Source organism: Leishmania infantum, chromosome 25 (assembly GCF_000002875.2).
Source record: "Leishmania infantum JPCM5 genome chromosome 25".
Taxonomy (NCBI): Eukaryota; Euglenozoa; class Kinetoplastea; order Trypanosomatida; family Trypanosomatidae; genus Leishmania; species Leishmania infantum.
In genome coordinates this window covers 1,747-18,280 of record NC_009409.2, presented here as the reverse complement: position 1 = coordinate 18,280, position 16,534 = coordinate 1,747, and the positions used below count along the sequence as shown (strand labels likewise).

Genomic DNA, 16,534 nt, shown 5'->3' with positions numbered 1-16,534 from the left:
GGTGCTATCGTCTCACGCTTTTCGATCGCGTTTCCTCGTGATTGCGTCGCCGACGTGCGTCTATCTCTGTTTCCCTGTATTTGTACGACACTCTGCTGCGTGCACTTTCCTTACGTGGTAGTGTCGATAGCACGTGGGAGGCAGGGCGTCATGGACATGCGGCGAGGTATCGCAGTTGTTCTTCAGAGGCACAGAGTGAGCGGGGGCTTTTCGCGAGCCGCTGAGATGCAAGCCTTTGCTAGAGAGAGAGGCAGGCAACAGAAAGCGGAGACGGATTGGGTGCCAACGCTCCTCCTCGCGGGTCAAACACCTCCACCCATCGCACGCCCAGCTGAGACAGCGACATTCTTTCTCGCCTCCTTCGATCCCTTCGTCTTCAGCTACTGCGTGTTCGATTTCCCGGCCATTCTGCACCGTGCCGGGGAGCTGGGCGAGCATGAGCTGCTGGATTGCCCCGAATCCATGCTGATGTCGCCGAGGAGTTTGCTTCTGCAGCCGACAGCACGCTTGCGATTTGGCTCTGAGAGACAGCAGCGCTTGGCTGTCGTGCTGCAGAGCCTCCTTCATGGGCACGATGAGTCGGAGCGGTCCCCGGTGCCGTGTGCTCGTGCGCTTGGCGTGCAGTGTCCTCTGCTTGTCCCCTTTCTACGGGGTGTGTGCCTCTGCGTGGAGACACAGCACCCGTTTGCCCCACAAGCGGCCTACGTCTTTGAGGAACTGCTTACCAGCGGCTTTGTCTCCTCGACGCTCTACCTCGACGGCGCCTACGTTGATCGGAACAGAACTCTAGCACAGCTCGTGCAGCTCGCCGCCAGGGAGTTTGGAAGTGAGAGCGCCCTCTTTACTGGATTGCTCCTGGACGAAGAACACGCCTCCCCACCAGAGGCTATGGCTGTCGGTCGCCTCGTGGCCCAGACACTTGCGGCAGCCGATCGGCGGCGTCTCGACTGGGCACTCAAGGCTCGCGGAGCGGTGCGGCAGAGGCTGGAGCCACAGCATGGGTGGACGCTTGGTCCTTCCCCTTCTCTCCTTTCCACGGCACACCAATAGCATCTGAAAACCGGTCAACTCGAAACAGAGTGGCGCCGGTGTGCCCAACACGGAGATGCCCGCATGAGCGTGCTTGCAAGTTGTGTTCCCTTTGGACCGGCCGCCGTCCCGTTTCCTTCTCTCGCACCATCTGCTTTGTAACTGCTACATGTCGTTCCGCGCACGCGGGCTCGGGCGTGTGTGCATGCGTGTGTGTTTCCTTGTCCGCTTTCTTCCTTTCCATCACTGGCCAGCTCAAGGAGTTGAGCTGCCATTATACGTACGCCATGGTGCCTGGAAACGCCAAAGGGCAACTCATAGGACAATGCCGCGCCTCCACTGCAGAGGAACGGGTGCGGAAGCGCCTGTTCTCTTCAGTGGCGCAATGCTGCGACGGGCGTGTACTTGTGGAGCAGAAGCTGCGCACGTATGGCGAACATGTACGTGTGTTTTACCCATCATGGCTGTGCGCCTGCACCTTTGAAGACCCGGCAGTGAAGTCTGGAAGGATAGACGGTTCTTGGTCCAAAGTGTGTGCGACCGCACTGCGCGACCATTCCTCGATGGATGCACCCTCCTCTCGTTTTTGTTTTCTTGCCGCATCACTCTCTCTGCCACTCCGTTCTCGTCTACGTGCACATCAATGCGCTGCGCACAAGTTTCCCGCTTTAAAGTAACGGAGCGTTGCCCGTCGATTTTTTTTTTTCGGAGGTGTGTCGGGGCGTCTCTCATCGACTGTCCCGTTTACGGTACCGAAAAAAACAGCGGCTTATTCACAGCATGGAGCTGCAGGCAGCAAGAAAGCTGCAGCTTATCGCGAAGGCGTTCGCGTCAAGCTCCATACGGTTCAACGTCACGGTTGCCCCGCATCCCACCAAGGTCGATACGTTCAACGTACTGTTCTCCATGCCCACAGCAGAGGCACCGGAGTCCCCCACGTTTGTCACACTCACCATTACCGAATGTGCTCGTGTCGAGGGCGGGCGCAGTTTCACTGGCTTCCTCGAGTACCAGAAATGGCCTCTAACGCTCGTAATCGAGGACAGTGGTTGTCTGAAGGACTTTCCTGAACGGTGCATTGACGTTGCATGGGAGCACAAACAGTGTGTGAGTCGTACTCCCCTGTGGCTACCGTGAGCTGTCTTACCTCACTTGATCTCGTTGCAGAAGAGGAGCGCGACGACCGCCACGCGTTCATGCGGTCACTAGCCCCGCCATCGAGTGCAGAAGTGCACTCCCTACCATGTACATAGTGTAGTGGCCGCGTGCCGCACGGCGCATTGTCTGGCTGGCGGCGGGCTTTCTGCTTTGCTTCGCTCTTTCGGCAGAGGGGTTTGTTGGTGCGCTTGTACAACAACAACAAAAAAAACAATACATTTCAAGACGAAGGTTTGCTGCTCGTGTAAACACCGACAGAGAGCGAGAGAACCAATAGCGATGGCCGACACGCGGAAGGCTGTCGCTTCTTGTGGTGGGACTCGGCCATGCACGCGCTACCATCAGAACTCAAGAGGACAGCCTCAGCCCCTCTTCGCCAAAAGTCTGTTTCGCCTCCGTTTGCCCCCCTCCCCCCTCCTCATCCCGCCCCTCGCTGCCTGCCCGCTTCTCCACTTTCTCTCCCGTGCTTTCTGTCCCTCTTTGTTTTTTTTTTTTGTTTACTGACGGGCACGCGGACTTGCGCGCACCACAACCGCCTGTGCTGAGTTTACGCGCCACACGTATTCGTCCGCTTAGCCCTCCCACTTTCAGGCTGCATTGCTTCTGTCCTCCTCCGGTTGCGTCGTTCACTCCTTTCCCGCGCGTTTTTTTTCTTTGCGTGTACCGCTCTCCCACATTCCCACACTAGGGAAAGGCTGCGAGAAACAGAACAATTCCCCACAGGTCGAAACCGAAAGAAAAGTGATGTCTGCTGTGGAAATCAACGAGGCAGCGACTGCGCCGTTAAATGACAATGACCAGTTCTTCAAGGATCTCACCTGGACGCAGCGAATTCAAGGCTTCTGCGTCCTCATGTCGCTAGCGCTCTTTTCGACGCTGATGAGCTGGTTTGCTCTCGGTATGGGGTCCTACTGGAAGTACAGCATGCTATCCTCCCTTGGTAGCTTTCTCTCTATGCTGAGCACCGTCATCCTCATGGGTCCCTCAGCGCAGCTTGCGTACATGTTCGACGAGTACCGCTTCAATGCCACGGTGCTCTACATCGGCTCTATGTTTTTCGCTTTCTTTGTAGCTGTCATCTTCAAGTCAGTCTTGCTGTGCTTCCTGTGCGGTGTCCTGCAGTACTCCGCCTTGGTGTGGTATTCCCTGTCGTACGTCCCCTACGGCCGCGAGACACTTGTGAACATCGTTCTGCGCCGTTAAGGCGACGGGTGTCACGCTAGGGTCGGGGGGTGGGGACGGAACGAGATCGTACCTCTTGGTCTAGCGCACATCACCGTCGGTGTTTCCTCTAGATTCAGGAAAAAAAATTCACTTGCTTTGTGCTTCTTGGTGCGTCCCGACATCGGAGCAGTTGTGTCACGTACAGAACACGCAAACATAGCCGCGGTGCGACTCCGCACTTCCTGACTCCCTGTGCTCTAACCCTTCGCGAGACTGCTGCCCGGCTGTACTCTTTGGCGCCGCTGATTTTTTCGGGTGCTGTCAAGGCCGCCAGCCTCTTGGCGGCGCGCAGATTCTCTTGCGTGCGTGGCTTGCCACCGTTTGATCTGACGCTGTGCCGAGGTGCGCACGTATGTTTTCGCGTGATGCGCAGTATTTGATTTGACGTGTCTATGCAGCAACCGCCGGCTCGCCTTCATCAGGCCCCCTCCTGTCTCTCCCCCCCCGGCAACAACCTACTGTGCTCTTCTCCACACGTCTCCTCTTTTTTTTTTTCTGGCCACTGCGCCTTGAAAGCAGCAACGAAAAAAATAGAAATCACTCTCTCTGGTGGTCACTGGGGTGACTGATCCCTCGACCCCCTCGCTACTCATGGAGCTTGCGTCCAACTTTTCTCTCTTGCACGCCAAGCTGTCAAAGCTCGGATTTCGCGACTGGGACTCGGTGAGCGAGGGCGATGTCATGACTGGCAATCCCCACACCTACTCGCTCTTTCTGCAGTTTCTTTACCACCGCTTTCCCGCCGCCACGGCGGCACTGATTCGCAAACACGACTGGTTCATCCTCGAACACAGCGACGAAAATGTTGGTGCCGCAACGGTGCGATTGCTGGCTGCGGAGACCGGTGAGGTGCATGGCATTTCGGGTGCTCAATTTGGTCGTTGCAAATATGCCTCAGCAAAGGTGGCGATGTGCCATTCGCTTTTGCGTCTTCTACGCTCCCTCACGCCGCAGCCCTCGACCGAGAGACACCCTGCACGCGTTCCTATAGCATCTCGGTCCCCGATGTCTGCCTGCAAGCCGGCCGCCGCTTTACCTGCACAGCCCTTCGCGGCGGCACTGGTAGACAAACGCAGGCGTGCACTCAACTCCCTGCAGCGCTCCTGAGTGCAGCTGCCCACTTTTAGTCTGCAAAACTTCGGTGCCGTTCAGTGAGTGCACCTGCTCGGCTCTCGCTTTTTTTATGTGTGTGCTTCTCTCTGGGCGTCTCTTCCTGTTGATTCCTTCTTGTTTTAGGTGCCCCCTCTCTCTGCTCTGGACTGCATAGATGTTTAGATGCTCTCGCACTGTTTGGGTGTTTGTGAACGTAAGGGGCAAGCTCGAGCCTAGCGCTTTCACAACCTGCGGTGCAGGTGTTTGTCCGTCTGGCCACCACACCCCGTCCGCTCCTCTACATTCGTTCCTCATCACCCCATGAGGGGCTTGCGGCCACTTCCTGTGAACAGGCAGTTTGAGGCGTTGGCTTTTTCCGGCTCCGAGTGGTGGCGCCAGTGCTCTTGGAAGTCTCCGCAGCCCCCCTCTTTCTCGGTTTTGTCAGCTCTGCTTTGCAAATGGCAAGGCAGGGTGGTGGTGGGGGGAGGGATGGAGGAAAGAAACCTCTGCAGCGGCGTCGACGTCCCCGCTCATCTCCCCCCCTCTCCGTCTCTGCATCACCGACACTTTTTCTTCTGCCGTTCCACCGCTTCCCTCCCTTTCATCCCTCTGCTGAGCTTCCCACGCTTCGAGGCCAGCGTTGACGCACGCCTTCTTCATCTCAAGCTGACCTAAAAGGTTCAGCATTGCCCTGTGAATACGGAAAAGGAAAGGACATGGAGGTCTCCGCGTCTTCGCAAGCGGCAGGAAGACAGGGCCTGGCCCGCGTCGAGGCGGTAGTGGCGGCTGCGACGCTGCCGTTGCTGATGACGCCGCAACGCAGCAGCGCCGAGCAGCGAGAGGCCTTTCTGAACCAGGTATACACCGATTATGCCGAGTTGCAGAGGCAGCGTGAGGAAATCGACAGTCGCAAGCGGCAGATGGACTTCACCATGTATGAAAGCAACCGGCAGGACATATATGATGTGCTCTTCGCCAACGTCGATGCAGCTGACGGTGCGCTCGGCGACTGGGATACCTGGGAGAGGGTAGAGGCGGTCGTGAAACGCTACGCGTACGGCAAACCGCGACACACGGCACAGGAAAAGAAGGAAATGGGCGCAATGCAGAGCCGCCTTGGCAATCTCTGTCAGGTACTGCAGGAGAAAACAACCACAATACAGTGCCTTACCTTCGACTTGGACGCTGTGCAGAAGGAGCTCGCTGGTGTGCTGAAGCTGCTGCGCCTCAAGGACAGCGAGATTCGAAAGCTGAACAGCCAGAACAGTACATCGAAACTGCAGCTGCGCTACCTCGAACGAGAGTGCGCCGAACTCCGCGGCTTCCGCAGCGAGAACGAGCCGTCGGTGCTGAAAAAAGACTTCGGTTTCCTCATTGAGGCGAACAAGGCGTTGGAGCAGGAGAACTCTCAGCTGCGACGGCGGCTAAATGCCCAGGAAAGCGCTGCGGGCGCTGCTTTCACGCAGAAAGCGTTCCACGAAGAGGAGGCAGCTACTCCCTGTGAGTCTCCCCACGAACGGGACGAAACACAGCCATCCGGTGTGCCGGAGGAGAGCCTTGACCAGTGCATTGAAGACGACTCCTACCGGCGCAAACTGCTGCGAGAAAACATCCCTCTTTCAGGGGCTATTGTCGACGCAAAGTCCGAAGTCGAGCTGTGGAAGCGACGCTTGGAGGCAGAAGTCAGCTGCGCTATGGAGATGCTCGACCGAGACGCACAGCTGGCTCAGCGCATGGCTCGGGTGACTGGCAGCTTTGGAGGGGCGCACGAGGAACTGCCCAGGGACAACGACGTTATTGTGTCCTACGCAAGGTACGAAAACATCGCCGAAACGCGCCCATGTCTGAAAACCTTGTCCGTGGTTGCGGCCCCGGCACTTCCGAGCTTCGCCTCCCCCTCAGCTGCAGCTCAGCAGCGCACCTCAACGGTAACGCTGGTGAGCACTACAACGGCGGTCCCAACAAGAACGACAGCGACCTCTTTGCAGCACGTTGCCCCTAGCCCAGAAAAGCAACTGGAGCCCCTGCAGGAGCAAAAGAAGAGCCTCAAGTCGCGGTCGGCGACACGCGCGTCGCGCCACAAAAAGACTGCGTCGACGACTGCCGCCACCACGGCTCCAGTTGCGTCACACAATCCCGACCCACCAGCATCGGCGCCGACGTCGCTGTCGAGAAAGAGTGACATAGCCCGCGGGCCTGGAGGCGGTCGTGCCGCTGGAACCACTGCATCAGTGCCAGCTCCCTCCACCTCCGCGGCATTGACGCACCTGAAAAGCGCCGTGCTCCAATGCGCCGAGCTCTCCCGTGCGAATGCGCTGCGGCGCGAGCTGCTGCATGTGCAGTGGTTTCGGCAGCAGCTGCAAGGGGAGCGCGAGCGCGTTGCATCGATGGTGGCCGCCCAGCTCCACTCTGCTGTCCAGGGCGCAGAGGCCACTAAGCGTGATGACGCACCTCAGCGTAAGCAGGCCCAAAGGGTGTCCCTCACGGGCGAGCACGAACCCCTCACTCCAGCGCTTCCCATCGTGAGCAAGGCACGCGCTGAGGTCTTGTCTCTCGGGCCATCCTCCAGTAGCTCCTCCGCACCGGACCGGCTGCGTCATCTCGTGCAAGAGAGTCGCCCGTCCACCAGGCAGGGCGATGGGGACGGTGGCGAGGTGGACGGCTGCCCTATGGGTAGTGCACGCGACGGCGGCGGTGAGACTGGGATTTCTGCGTCGCCGAGTCGTCCGTTGCGCTCAACGTCACCGGCACTCCACGCGCGAACGTCAGTGGCATGGAGGAATCCGTCTGCGCCGTCGATATCTACCGGGCATGCCCGCAACGCGACTGACAACACGACTGTGGCGCTGGACGTGCTGCAGCCGTCGGCGTCTTGTGCGGATGCTGTCGTCGCGCCTGTTTCGTCCATCACGCGAAAGGGTGGCCAAGCTGCTGGCGGTACCGCTACCCGTGGAGCGGGGACTGGGCCCGAAAAGGCCGGAGTACAACGCCGTGGCGCGCGAGCGGAAGGCCTCGCCCTACATGTTGACTGGCTGCGTCAACAAGTGCAGCAACTCGCTCTCGAGGCGGCAGCGTTTAGGAACGAGGTGCAGGAGGCGCTTGGTCTGTTGAGCATGCTATTTGCGCAGCAGCAGCTGCATGTCCGGCACACGCCCGAGGCGGAGGCGATGTGGACCATGAAGGCTACGGCGCAGCAGGCGCTAGAGGAGGCCGCCATTGCGCGAGCGGTACACTTGCTAGAGCAGGACTGTGGTGCAAAACTCCGCGATTTCTATGCAGCCACGCCTAAGCCCCTCCCTGAGAAGGCGACAGACGAGGAGTGGCTTGCCCACGAGTTGCGCTTGGCGGCACTGGAGATGATTCGAGAGACGCCGCAGTCACACGCGATGTGTGGCGGTGACGGTCAAGAGTACAGTGCTGGTGCCACCCCCCAGGCTGCCGGCTCGACGCCGCCACGACGACCTTGGCTGACGGGGGAGAAAGAGGACGGCGCTGGCCGCCGTGGACATCAGTTTTTCGACGAGGACATTCTGCAGCCATGCCAGCCGTGGCCAAAAGGCACCTTCGGCACCGCCAACCGCTGGAATGCATCTGTCGCAAACCGCAGCGGCGGCCATCGTGGCTATGTCGAGGAAACGCGAGAAGGGGACGACGCCGACGGGATGCGTTTGCGCCAGGAGGTGGTGCATGACGGACGCCGCACGCTTGGTAGCGCCTTGCAGCCGCTGACGTCGCCGCCCCTGGATTGGTACTGGGTGGCTCGCAACCTTCTCGGCGTCGAATTGCCCGGTGCCGACCACCACGAGACCTCCCACGAGCCAAGAATGCGGATGGGAGGTTTCCGCGCAACAGCAAATTTGTCGCCCACGTCTTGGTGGTGGCACGCCCCTCCTGCGGACATCGAATCACTTCGGCCGACGGTCTTGCGGTATGACTTCGGTGCCGCCCAGCGGCAGGCGCAGGAGCGTGTGAGGGAGCACGTGAAGCAGGCAACGGCGTACATCTGCGGCAGCAGCTTCGATGATTTTGTGCGTCAGTACATTGTGCCCATCATCTCGACCGCCACGCGGGTGACCAGCGGCTCTGGCATGGACGCGGCCCTCCGCGCTGCGGTTCGGCAGCTACGTGAGAAGGCGCGTCAGCAGTGCAAGCGCGACGTGCGTCTGCTCTTGAACCGCGTCGCTAATAATATTCGCACCCGAAACCTTCTCCGCAGCCGCGTTGTCCATGGCGAGGGCTTTGTGTCGTATGTCGGTGTGCTCTACAACAGGTGGCGCGACAGGCTGGAGCAGGAGAGGAGCCAGATGCGCGCAGAGCAGCGCGCCAGACAGGCGTCTGTCTTGTCTCTCATGCATCTTCAGGCGCCGGCTGACTCCTCGATGGCGAGCATACGGCCGCCGATGAGGAGCTCGGCACGGGCGCACGACAGCGGAATCAGCGGCGGCGGTGTCTGTCTTCCCCAGTGCCCGCTGCAGCCTTCCAGTTACCACTTCGACAGGGTGAAATTTGGAAACACGTAACATGTATATACGAGGTCTCCCAGAGTAGGCGCGACGGTAGAAATTGCGTGGCCATGCCAGGGAGCTCTTGCTTCTCTTGTGTCTCATACCTTTGGCTTTGCGTCTTTTTTTGTTTATTATCTTGTTACCCTCACAAAGCCATCTGGCCGACTCTTCCTCGTCCTCTCATGGTTAGCTCTCTCTTCACATGTAGGAGAGTGACCCACCGAGAGAAGGCCAGCAATGGCACGTGAAGGTCGATGGCACGGCCCCAACACATATTTTGGTGTTCTTTCTCCATCCTTCCCATCATCGTTTTCTCGAAAACAACAAAAAGAGAAGGACATCCAGCAAAAAAAAAACGTGATGACGACTGAGTCCTTGAGAAGCGGTAGAAGAGACGATGCTGTTCACCCGGCAGTGTGTGCATATGTTGAAAAACAGGGGGGGGGGCGTAAGGAAGAGGGCGGGGAGGCGACCTTCAGCAGGCAGCACCGCGCACAGCGCTCTCCTCTCTTATTGCCTGATTTTCTCTCTGTGATCGTACCACACAAAGACGAAGTTTCTCGGCGCTGCTGGCTTGCTGCCCTGTGACCGTTGCACGGCCCATGACAAAACTACGATACTGCCGCTGGGCGACCACTCTTTCTGCACACCGTCTCATGTTCTTGTATTCCCGTCTTTGTACATTTTGTTACTGTTCGGCGTCCTCTTCAGGTGGCGGACACCCATTCCTGCTCACCTCTGCGCTGACTTTGCACCCAACTATATCGCATGCCACAGGCCAGCTGCGATGAGGGGACTCGTAAGACCTGCCCAACAACCCATGTGCTCCCAGATCCTCTTTTCATTCTGCTCGTTGGCGAAGGAAATTTGAGCTTCACTTATGCGCTTGTCAAACGCCTGTCCCGCAGTGCAGTTGTCCGCCGTGCGACGCAGAATGATGGCGTAGCCGGCGAGCGGCAGCGCGGCATCGTCGTGGAGGTGATTGCCACCACCTTCGACAGTGAGGCAGAAGTGTCGCGCAAGTATCCGGAGGCGGTGGGCTTCCTGGCGTACTTTGCAGCGAAGCGGCGCGTGCGTGTACGTTACCACGACCATGTGAACGCGACGTCGCTGTCGTCCGCCGCTGCACCGCTGCGAGATCAGCCCCTGCACCTTCTCATCTTTAATAATCCACACATCGGATTCGAGGATCTCTACCGACAAATCGCCCTGCTGTCGCACTTCTTCCGCAGCGCGCGCGAACTGCACACCCATGCACTGACACAGGACTTTCCCCAAGAGGTCGTGGTTACTCTGTGCGACGACCAAGCGCAGCGGTGGGACTTGCTCGGGTGTGCGGCGCGCAGCGGCTACATATGCGTCGCGGCCGTGCCCATGCGCTCCGCCGACTTCCCCGAGTATACAAACCGCCGTCACCAGCGCCACGCCGCCTTCCCATTTCGCATCATGGTGCAGTACTACTTTGTGGCCCCCCAAGCCGCGCTGCACGGGGTGCTGCGCGACCTCTCCGAGGAAATGATGTCCTGGGAGCAGGAGCGCCAGGCGCGCCTGCATGAGGGATTACCCTGCAGCTATACCTGCGTGGAGTGGTTGCGCGTGGCAAAGTCCAACTTTGGTTATTCTTCACAAGCCGCCGACGCGACGGCAGAAGTCATCCACTCCGCCGCTACACACCCGTCCGTCTTGAGCGGTGACGACTTCTCTGTCAACAGATCCGCATGTTCTGCACAGCAACCTCTGCCGCTTCTCCATCCGACGCTGGTGGCCCGCGTTGTGGGAGAAGCTGCTATGGCCCCTTTCTCCTCCGCCCCTTCTGAGGACCACACAGAGGCGTTCATGCCGTACTTGCCCAGTTCTACGTGGATCCGTCTGTATCGAGCGCAGCGCTGGGCGGAGCAGCGGTGTAGCTTTTCTGTTGCTCTTGCGCCGCCCAAGACGCCTCCGCTACCGCCTCACCTCGACTCGTCGATTCTTGGCCGCCCCCTCACGTCGAAAGAGGCCAGCAAGCTTGGGCGCTACTTGTCTGGCTACGGCGCAGCGATGAGAGCAAAGGCTCAGCAGCGCCGACAAGCCGAGATGCTGGAGGCATGTCCATGGAGCTGCAAGGCGTGCCAGCCCGCTCGCACCTTCGAGAGGGAGGACGATCTGCGACAGCACCAGATCGCGAAGCACTGTGGCGCGACTCCACTTGCGCCGACGCTATACGCTCGTGTGCATGAACAGGTCGAGGCTGCGAGTCGCCGCCTAGAGGAAGCTCTGGCTGGCTTGGATATAGAAGACGGCGGCGATAAAGGCTCCTGCGAGGTGTGCGGGCTGCGTTTCAAGAGCAGCGATGCTTACGAAGAGCACCTCCGCTACTTATCTCCCCTTCCTGTCGACGATGCAGCGGACTTGGTGTGCAACGTCTGCCACCCGGTTAAGTGCTTTACCGACCGCCGCGCACTTGAGCAGCATCGAGCCACGAAGCACTCGGCAGCGGAGTGAGCGACTCCGCGTGGAAACAACTCCCGCTAAGATTTGGCACCCGCGAGGTTATGAGCACCAACGAAGAACAAAACAGACCACCGCAGCGCGTACCCGTCCCCACGCACAGGGCTGAAGCGCGGGAAGGGGCAGCGAAGAGAGAGGTTGGGGCGGCGCCGGCTCGTTCTCCACCGCGATGTCACGCACGCAACATCGTGGTCTTGCGTCTCTCTCGCCCACCAGCGCGACTCTATGAATGGAGCGGCCGTATGTCTACATGTTGCCAAGTACTGTACCCTTGTCTCTTCTCTCTCCCTTCTCCTGCCTGCGTCTGCGTATGGAACGACAAAAGGTAAACGTTAACAGGGCGGCGTTGCTGCAGGGCGACCGCCGACGTGCGATGACTACATATCGCCGCATGACGCTATGCGACACGCTGCAGTTTAATTTTGTAAATTTGGATCAACTAACAGAGACGTACAATACGTCCTTCTATGGCGAGTATGTGACGCACTGGCCGGAGTACCAGCGCATGTGCGTGCACCCAACCACCGGTATTCCCATGGCCTACACGCTCGGCAAAGCGGAAGGACAGGGGGAGGACTATCACGGACACGTGTCCGCCGTTTCCGTGGCGCCAACGTTTCGGCGCGTCGCCCTCGGCGAGACCCTCATGGCCGAGTTGGCGCAGATGAGCGAGCTCGTGCACAATGCCTACTTTGTGGACCTCTTCGTCCGCAAAAGTAACCAGGTTGCGCAGGACATGTACCATCGACTGGGCTACATTGTCTACCGGACGGTGCTAAACTACTATCACGGCGACGGCCCCAAAGGCCCCTTCAAGAGTGACGAGGACGCACTGGACATGCGGCTTGCCCTGCGGCGTGACAAGGAGCGGCGAAAAAGTAGCGTCATTCCCCTAGACCGACCCATCAAACCCGAAGAACTGGAGTGGGTGTGAGTACTCGGGTGTCGCACACACTGTAAAACGCCCCCGCCGGCTCTGTCACGCAAGAAACGAGAGCAAAAAGACCGGTAGACTATATCACGCACAATCACCGCGTGTGCGTCTCCCTGGGTGAAGACACCCATCGCACCCTTCGACAGCCGCCCTTATGCCTATTCACCGTCTGTAGAACACACAAGAGGAATAGCCCGGTGCCGCGTGCAAGACTGCGGCTTCTGCACGCACTATGCTCGTTTCCGCCTCTCTCTCTTTGTGCGCGTGTGTGTGTGTGTGTGTCGGTGTGGCCCTCCCGTTACGTCTTTTGGGGGTGGGTGATAGCGGCAGATGCTGCTTCGACCTTGTGCGCCGCACCGGTGCCGTTGGCTACACTGCGGAAGGCAACACAGAACACACCCTGTGCCATTTCTTCTTTTTTTTTTGCTTTCACCCACCTTTTCCCCGTGCTTCCCCATCTTTCCCCCTCTTTCCCTAACGTACATTGCACCTCTCCTTATCCTGCAGTCACACGCTACCACTCAACGCTCCCTGCAACACTGGAGCGAGTCGATCGCGCGTCCCGAGGACGCGCATCGTGCATCCTTTTCTAGCCAATCCAGTGCCGCTTAGTGGTAACGGAGCGCGCGTCGCGGAGAAATGGCGCCGCCTCGCTGGCATCACGACCGCCGGCGCATGGCGATATTCGTCCGTGTCGGTCTTTACACACTTCTCTTCCTTATGGGCTACATTGTCCCGCTTATCATTTTTTATAATCGCTCGCGCGCAGACACCTTCGAGGATACCCCTCGTTCCGGTGAGGCGTTTATTAGTGACGAGAATTTTTTTCACTGCATCGCCGAGCGTCTCTCATATAAGGAACAACACCCAGCTCGAATCCCGTACGTGCTGATACCGGTAACGATGGATTATCAGGACATCAAGCAACTCTTCTGCAATATTACAGTCCCCATGACGTACATCATGTTTATCAACAACGGCATGTTCCGCCCACTACGCTCGCTTCTCGACCGCCTTGCCGTAGATCTGAGGGACTACGTCGACCAGAATCTCTTTATCATTCACCACCCCGAGAACATCGGCTACGCGTCTGCCGTGAACGAGGGCCTGCGTCACGCCCTCAACTTTTCCGTTGCCAAAGTGCCTTGGGTCTTCATCACCAATGCCGACGTGCGCTTTGCGCCGGGGCTCATCGACGAGTTTGTCTCGCAGGCAAACGAAAAGACACAAGGCCAGCTGGAGCGCATTCGCCGCCTAGACCAAGAGATCATTGCCGAAGCCAGGACGCTGCGAAACGTGCCAAATCCGCGGTTTGCCTTCCGCAGCAGCCAGCACCCCATCATTACGGCATCCTCGCTGCCATATCGTATTCGGACCATGCCCCCAGAGGAGATGAAGAAGCAGTTTGCCGACACGTACGGCATCTTTTACACAGACCACAAGGATTTCATGGCCACATTTGCGCTGTCCCGCCTCGCCATTGCGACCGTAGGGTTTTTTGACGAGAACTACTTCCCCGCCTACGGCGAAGATCATGACTACGTGTGGCGCATGGCTGCTTTGGGCTACCAAAAGTACTTCTCCGAGCCTGGCAAGTTTGTGCACTTTGAAAACGCGAACCTCAACGTCGGTGGGTCGGCCAGGAACCGGGGAATCTTCAAGAACACTGCCTACTTTCTCCAGAGCGTCAAGTTTGGGCGTATGAACTATCAACCATTTCGCCTCCAATATCGCCGTGCCAAGTGGTTTCCTGATGGGGTCACAATCTATCAAGATACCGGGCGCAATCCACTGCCGTTTAACGGAACCATTCCTCTCGACATGTGGGTACTCGACACTGACAGGCGGAGGTCCATATGGGAAATCGGTGAAAACATTCGCTGCCACCGCGACTACAAGCCGTACAGCATGAAGCTACTGGACTTTCCTGTTGACCCCAGCTAAGGGTTCTGGTCGGGATTGATGCGCGGCACACGCTTTCGTTGGCCTTCGCGATGCGCGCATTTCTGCAGATGGACACCCTAGCACTGGTACCGGTTTGCGCCAGTCTGATCGAAATTAATGCGCTCAGTCTGTTGCAGCGGCGCGTGGAAGGCCTTTCGCAGAGGTATACGGAAAGCTTCTTCGCTGGCGGCCGCTCTCGCCTACCGGAATAAGGACGATCCACCACCGAATCAAAAAGCCGCGCATACGACGGTGATGAACTCTCGACGGCTGCCGTTCGGTTTCTTGGTTTCCTTGTTTTTTCGAGGTCTTGCACCCACCCACCCCCTCTTTGCCTAAGCTGCAGTATGGGGCCACCGTGTTGTGCAAGAATGCAAGCGCCGTTTGCCGAATGATGCTTGGGCACCTTCACGGCAGCGCAGCCGCATTCATCGTCTATACACCGCAAGTGCGAAGAAGAGCGGCCACACACTCAAAGAGGCCGCTGCGCAGTTCCTCGACTAAGTTGTGCTGCTGCGCCCCACAGGCCAGTGTTTGTCGGCGGTGCTGCGAGAGGGGGGGTACCCTGCGCATTTGGCGCAGGACGTGCGCACGCCGGATGGCGGCTTCGTCACAGCGTCTCGGCGGCTTGCGCGTCGGCATGCGGGCATGGACCCTATCGGGGATAAGCCCGCACACCGATCCCTCACACGCAGCGGTCACATGTACGTCAGCCGGTCCTCTAACCGATGCAGGCCGGGGTGGGCGTGGGTGGGTGGGGGCAGACTCTCCAGAAAAGAGGAACACTTGCGTCATGCAAACAGACGCTCTCCCGCTTTGCGACGCTTCCTCACTGGCTGTCGGCGGATGGTGCTGGACTGCGACCCATCAACACAGGAGCGGACGCGATGCTGGACGACAGCAATGCACGCACCGGCATAGCGAAAACAGAATGTGGCCGCTTCATCGTGGCAGCTATGGCGCCGAGAGCGAACGAACGGAGCTGCTACTCGAGCTGCTGGCAGTGCAGCTTGCATCAACTGCAACACAGAGAAACAGGTGTGGCTGCTGTCACGGAGTCGCTCTGCGTTCCTCATCGCACTGCGCAAGGGCCGTACAAGCGTGGAGAAGTGCACAGTGCCACATATTTGAGCACAAATGTTGACGCTACTGGCCTGCTGTCTGCGCATATTGTTTTCCAGCTTGCTCACGTGCTGCCGTTCGCCATGGTCACACAAGGACACCGTGAACCTGTTCGCTACAACGGCAATGTCCCCCCAGTCCCCCGCATACTGCATGGATTCTAGCCCTCCAAGCTGACGCGGCAGGCCGCCATGCCCCGCGACCACGATGCACGATGCACGATGCGACGAGCTAAGACCTGAGCTCCTAGGAGACCGTCGTGTCACACCACGAAAAGGAGGCTGCTGGGTTCCCGAGGCGATGAGACAACGTGTTTACTCAGTCCTCGACGGACATCTGCGCGTCTTCTGGATTCCTGCAGCGGCGCGTGAGTTGCAGTGAACAGGTGAAGTGCAGATGGTGCGCTATCTACACATCCGCTGGAACTGTGCCTCCCCTCCCCTCCCCTCCCTTAATGCCTCTGCCCGAGCCTGAACCCACGCCTAGGTGTGCTGTGAACGGTGCCCGGCCGGGCCTTGTGCTCCGACATGCCACGAGAGACTCGCCGATCTCTGGAAGCAACACCTCCTGTCACACTATGCTCTTGTCCTGCGCGGACTTCCCCCACGGCGGGTGTTCACATCCGCCCCCGCGTGCCTCCCACACGCCACCGGCAACAAGGTTGTGCTGGAAGCAGGCTGCATGATCCGAAAGCGCGAGCACGGTGCTTGACGCGCTGTGAAGCACCGCTGGCAGGGTGTGCCCCATGCCAGCGCGGCATCCCAGAGGTCAGCAGGGCACGAGCGCCGGCCGACGAGAGGCGCGGAAAAGTGTGTGCCGATGAGCCCCACAGTGCGTGTGCGCGAAACGTGCCGGAAGCATGCCAAGAACACCGCGAATGGCCGCATGGGCACCCCCCTCCTCCCCAGGCTGCGATGTGAGGAGTCTCCACACAGACTCATGGGGCAGCCGCGGGCTGCAGCGACTAAGTGCGGAAGATGGCATGCACGCCAGGCGCAGGGTCTCCGTAGGGCGCTGGGCAGGCGCTGGCCAGCCT

At 59.0% G+C, this 16,534-nt stretch overlaps 7 protein-coding genes across 7 annotated transcripts; all 7 read left to right on the top strand.

Annotated features, from left to right (window-relative positions):
* Nucleotides 1-156: 156 nt before the first annotated feature.
* LINJ_25_0070 (conserved hypothetical protein) lies at nt 157-1,050 on the top strand (the record flags this gene model as incomplete). The annotated part of the gene is made up of 1 exon (XM_001466003.1): nt 157-1,050. One exon carries the CDS (start codon nt 157-159, stop codon nt 1,048-1,050), a length of 894 nt encoding a protein of 297 aa, XP_001466040.1.
* Nucleotides 1,051-2,931: 1,881 nt separating this feature from the next.
* Nucleotides 2,932-3,390, top strand: LINJ_25_0060 (conserved hypothetical protein; the record flags this gene model as incomplete). Its single annotated transcript, XM_001466002.1, has 1 exon — nt 2,932-3,390. The coding sequence occupies one exon, from the start codon at nt 2,932-2,934 to the stop codon at nt 3,388-3,390; it is 459 nt and encodes a 152-aa protein (XP_001466039.1).
* A 612-nt stretch (nt 3,391-4,002) lies between these two features.
* LINJ_25_0050 (conserved hypothetical protein) lies at nt 4,003-4,518 on the top strand (the record flags this gene model as incomplete). Its single annotated transcript, XM_001466001.1, has 1 exon — nt 4,003-4,518. One exon carries the CDS (start codon nt 4,003-4,005, stop codon nt 4,516-4,518), a length of 516 nt encoding a protein of 171 aa, XP_001466038.1.
* A 701-nt stretch (nt 4,519-5,219) lies between these two features.
* On the top strand, nt 5,220-9,023 carry LINJ_25_0040 (conserved hypothetical protein; the record flags this gene model as incomplete). The annotated part of the gene is made up of 1 exon (XM_001466000.1): nt 5,220-9,023. One exon carries the CDS (start codon nt 5,220-5,222, stop codon nt 9,021-9,023), a length of 3,804 nt encoding a protein of 1,267 aa, XP_001466037.1.
* Nucleotides 9,024-9,776: 753 nt separating this feature from the next.
* On the top strand, nt 9,777-11,492 carry LINJ_25_0030 (hypothetical protein, unknown function; the record flags this gene model as incomplete). The annotated part of the gene is made up of 1 exon (XM_001465999.1): nt 9,777-11,492. The coding sequence occupies one exon, from the start codon at nt 9,777-9,779 to the stop codon at nt 11,490-11,492; it is 1,716 nt and encodes a 571-aa protein (XP_001466036.1).
* A 256-nt stretch (nt 11,493-11,748) lies between these two features.
* ARD1 (putative N-terminal acetyltransferase complex ard1 subunit homolog) lies at nt 11,749-12,432 on the top strand (the record flags this gene model as incomplete). The annotated part of the gene is made up of 1 exon (XM_001465998.1): nt 11,749-12,432. One exon carries the CDS (start codon nt 11,749-11,751, stop codon nt 12,430-12,432), a length of 684 nt encoding a protein of 227 aa, XP_001466035.1.
* A 639-nt stretch (nt 12,433-13,071) lies between these two features.
* LPG1 (beta galactofuranosyl transferase) lies at nt 13,072-14,376 on the top strand (the record flags this gene model as incomplete). The annotated part of the gene is made up of 1 exon (XM_001465997.1): nt 13,072-14,376. The coding sequence occupies one exon, from the start codon at nt 13,072-13,074 to the stop codon at nt 14,374-14,376; it is 1,305 nt and encodes a 434-aa protein (XP_001466034.1).
* Nucleotides 14,377-16,534: the final 2,158 nt, after the last annotated feature.